Source organism: Elephantulus edwardii, unplaced genomic scaffold (assembly GCF_000299155.1).
Source record: "Elephantulus edwardii isolate Elephantulus edwardi_28Jun2011 unplaced genomic scaffold, EleEdw1.0 scaffold00079, whole genome shotgun sequence".
In the NCBI taxonomy this organism is placed as follows: Eukaryota; Metazoa; Chordata; class Mammalia; order Macroscelidea; family Macroscelididae; genus Elephantulus; species Elephantulus edwardii.
This window is the reverse complement of record NW_006399829.1, coordinates 12,976,911-12,981,681: the sequence shown is the minus strand read 5'-3', so window position 1 is coordinate 12,981,681 and position 4,771 is coordinate 12,976,911. Positions and strand designations below refer to the sequence as shown.

Genomic DNA, 4,771 nt, shown 5'->3' with positions numbered 1-4,771 from the left:
AAATGAAAAATAAACAACCTAAATTTAAAAAAAAAAACCAGGGGGGATTTTTCTTGCAGCAGATTTTCCCCAAAATAAAATGTCATTTGATTTATTGGGGACTGCTTCCCTGGCCATTAAGTGTGAATTGAAATAAAATTAAATCCTGAATGCCTTCTATCTTTTCTTTATTATGATGTTGCCTATTGATCCAGTTGAGTTGTGGTGTTGATTTTTTTTTCAGTTGAGGTGTAATCCATACTGAAAGCAGTATGTATCTTTGATCTTTCTCAGTCAGTTTTTTAAGTTTTCTACATTTTTCAGTGAGCAAAGCTGTGCCATCTCCGTACTATAGCTAATGAGCCCTCCTCCAATCTTGCTGCCATATTCTTCTACACGGAGTCCAACTTCTTGGATTATTTGCTTACTGTCCAAATCAAGTAAGTACAGTAAAGGAAACAGCAATAACACACACTTTTGTTGATTTAGAAACCATAGAGAATCTCCTTGTTTCTGTCTGAATGACTGCCTCTTGGTCTATTTATAGGTTCTGTGTGAGGACAACTGAATATTTTGGAAACCCCTTTTATTTGCAAACTCATTGCCGCTGGGTTGAAATCAACTCACAGCTGACTCTCCAGTGGGTTTTCAAAGGATGGACATCGCACAGAGGAAATTCCTTATTTTTCTCTCATCGGTCAGCTGGTGGATTCAAACCACATGACTGTTTTGCAAATCTATCTAGAATTTCTTAGAACTACACAACAGAACACCTTTGTATAGTCAACAAAACACAAGGAAAACATCCTTCTGGTATTTTCTGCTTTCAGCCAAGATCCTTCCCACATCACCAGCTATAGTCTTTCCACACTGTTAACTTGAATTTGAACTTCTGATAGTTTCCTTCGGATATACTACCGCCACTGTTTTTGAATGATTTTTGGCAAGACTTTACTTTCATGTGATATTAATTACATTGTTCAATAATGTCTGTATTCCGTTAAATCTCTTTTCATTAGAATACAGACAAATATACTCATCTCTTACAGTCAGTTGGCCAGGTAGCTATCTTTCAAATTCTTGGCATAGACTAGTTATTCGAGAGAGAGAAAAATCTTTTGGAAGATGAGTCAATCTGTCCACTGAGAATGCCAGCATGACATGCAAAAGAAAAAAAAATCCAAAAAAAGAAAAGTTAGAGGAATTATATAACATTAAAAGAGAGGATATTTAAATGAGCTTCAAAAAAATGTCTCCTGATTGAAAGAATAATCAGGGGGGAAGTTCACTGAGCACTATTAAGAAATGTCCTTATATGGATCAGCTATTTGTCCTAAGCCTACAATAAGTAATAGATAGAATCACAAAGAAGCCTTCCCTGGTGCTTATCTCGTGGTCCGTTACAATAGTCTTTCCTAGTAATGACTGTCTGACTTGTGCAAACATTGTGCTTTCTTGACACCACAACCACCACCATTAGAACTGAGTATAAGATCATGTGGCTGCAGAACAGGACAGAAACTGAAGAGTTTGTGCTGATGTCCCTCCATAAGCAGTTACAATCATTAGAGATTAAGTAATAGTTTCTTCTATTTATTTTTTTTTTATAGCAATGCTTTAAAACCAGTTAGAACAAGTTCAGCCATAGCTGGTATAGTGCAGTTGAAACAGATACAACTCTGTAAAATGGGGATGTATGGGAAAGATAAATGAAATGAGGGAAAATGGGTCAACACATTAGGAGACTTGGAAGAGTTAGAGTAAATCCTTTCAGGATCCGAATGCAGGAGACAGGATTGTTGCCTGGACTATGGATATTGACACACAGAGTCTAATAAAGATTAATAATAATAAATAATAATAATCATAATCAATTCTTTGAAACTGTATTTCAACTGAAAACAGACATTAAAATTTACGGAATAGAGGATTGATTCTATGATTAGGCTAAAAAGTTGCTTTTCTATTTCATTTTAACATATACGAGGGGTGGGAGAAATACCAAATACACACACTACATCTATTAGACTCTCCACCTCATAACAGAATATGTCCTAACTGAAACAGTGGTATCCTCTCTATTGTAATTTTCATTCTGGCACATGTCAGGGAATAGTTCTTTCAGTAAAAGGAAGTTTTGCTTGGGATCCTACAGCACTCTTATTTGATTGCACTGCATTTCAGTAGCACAAATCAATGCTACCATAAATTATATACAGTGTTCATTTTTTCTAATTTTTCAGACACATTGAGTATATTTTTAAACACTGAACTTAAATAACACGGTAGTTTTCCAATCACTAAATCATATACATATTGTTCAGTGACATTAGTCACAATCCCCACAGAATGTCTGCACTTCCCTTTTCTTCTCTGGCTCCTGTTTCCATTGGCCTGGCTTCCCTGTCCCTTCCTATTTCTTATCTTTGGTTTTGGGCAAATGCTGCCTATTGGTCTCCTATTGCTTTCTAAGGAACACACATTGCCCAGAGGTTGTTGTGTGTTTTATGGACTGTCTATAAATTGGCTGGAAAACAGCATCTGAGAGTGTCTTCAGTTTCAAGTTAGCAGGTGGTCTTTCAACAACAGTCTTAGAGGTTCCTCTTGTCTCTTTCAGGGAAACAAATCTAGTTTTGGTTTGCTGGGATTTAAAAAAAAAGTTCTAGATAATTAGGGAGTACTGGTAGCTTAGTGTTACAGAGCTGCACTACCAACCTAAAGGCATGTAGTCCAAATCCACCAGTTGCTCTGCAGGAGAAAGATGGGCAATCTCCTCTCATGCAATTTACTGCTTTTAAAAATCCCCTGGAGGGTCAATGATGATTTAGTTCTGACTCGATGTTATACAACAACTGCATACATATTTACCCATTCTAATCTGGACAGTTAATTGTGGCTGGTAGTCGTAGTTGGGCATCCTTCAGTTCTTCTGGCCTCAGGTTACAGGAGGCTTTGGGGCTCATAGAGGCTATCAGTCTGTTGGCACATTATTTCCTCTAATCAAATACCATCTTTAACAAATGCTTTTGCAACTAATCAACAGTATCAAGCTCCTTGAGGGTATTCAATAAAGGTTTCTTGTCTAGCCTAGTAAGAAATTATTTGTTGAAATCATTTCAAGCCAACAGAATTCTCAAGCAATACATCTACATTTCATGGATTTTTTTAATATGTTCAATAACTAGAAAATATTTTGGAATAATTTTATTGCTACCCAAAAGTTAATAATCATAAGAAACTGCAAATGAATATTAAAATATTCAACCTAATGAAACACAGGGTTTTAAACACATTACCTAAAGATCTTACTGTATTACAGGAATATTTATGGCTTATGACTTTTGGAGTCAACATGAAAAAACTAAACGTCTCAAAGAAAAATTCATATTTATTAACCATGGTTGAATTTAAACACTGATACCATAAAATTCAAAAGTAGCTAGCTATAAAACACACGGACAAAAGCAAACCTGTACCAGACAGAGCTCTCTGAACATAAAAACATCTGAAAAACCAGCCAATATATTATTTGATAAAAATAACAAGGCACTCAGCACTGAAATGGCATGAAGTTGGTATTTCAATTTCATGAAGTTAAACACAGGTCACAGAGCAATATTAAAAAACAAAACACAAAAAAATGTCATGGTAAAGGCAAGATGACAAAGCTATTAAAGAGTTGGCTGAGAACTTTTTTTAAGTCATTGAACTCACCAAGATGCTGGACTCCAGTGCACTTACTATTTTCTTCTACCATTAGAGAATTTAAGTAGGTTCAATGAATTGACTAATTTCTTTGTTAACCAATTTACATGGGTTAAGACCTTGAATGACATAAAACACAACCAAAAAATGCCAGACAGAGAGTGTAATGAGAGAGTGAGTGATGTATGGTTTGGGGTACAGCCTATCCAATAAATGTGCTTGGCGAGCAAAGAAACTAGTGGCAAAGATTTATTATCAATAGGACAAATACATTCTAAAAAACCCAAAATCTAACAAAATCAAGCCTATAGTATAAATATCAACAGCCGTAAAATGTATTTCTCTTTGGCTCACATAATGTGTAACTTCTTCCAACGATTATATTAAAATTTTCTTAGTACGTCCATTTTAAAAAAACTTCTTAAAAAACAAAAAGCAAGTATAGTGTATGACACTTCAGCAACAGTGAAGCTCTTTGAGTTATTCAAAAGAGAACACAGTTATTACTGTTTTGAAGTTTTCAACGATTTTTGAAAAAGAGACGTATTTGTAAGGTATATAATATTAAGAGGAAAAAATACTAGTGAGTTATCAATTTAGTTAACAGATTACCATTATGGTTTGTTTTTAATATGCAACATGTTAATAACTACTATAGAAATAATTTTGAAGTTATACCTCCAAGTTCTTTTACATTCAAGATGGCATTCTGGAATGGCACCGCTTTTATACTAAAACCTGGAATTAGAAAAAAAAAATTATTAGTAAAAGATCTTTCTAAATTTCATTTTTAAAGTTCAGATTTATACCACAGATACATAAAAGTATTGAAGACAAAATGATAACTCAACATTATATTCTAAGATTTTTAAAAAAACATTGTTATGTATTATAGTTAAATACAACAGTTGTGTGTTGTTATGTGTCGTCGAGTCGTTTGCGACTCATAGCGACCCTATGCACAACAGCCCTAAACCCTGCTCTGTCCTGCGCCAACCGCACTGCCTCTGACACGCCCATCCTGATTACCCCAGTCACCAAATCAATTCATCTCATAGAGGGTCTTCCCCTCCTGCGCTGCCCCTCC

General features: G+C 35.0%; 1 protein-coding gene across 1 annotated transcript in view; it reads right to left on the bottom strand.

The window, feature by feature from the left end:
- LOC102869190 (ADP-ribosylation factor-like protein 15-like) overlaps window positions 1-4,771 on the bottom strand; it is a 651,283-nt gene that overhangs the window by 389,863 nt on the left and 256,649 nt on the right. The window contains exon 3 of the mRNA XM_006889569.1: window positions 4,363-4,422. Coding sequence (XP_006889631.1) covers window positions 4,363-4,422 — 60 coding nt within the window. The remainder of the gene's footprint in view (window positions 1-4,362; window positions 4,423-4,771) is intronic.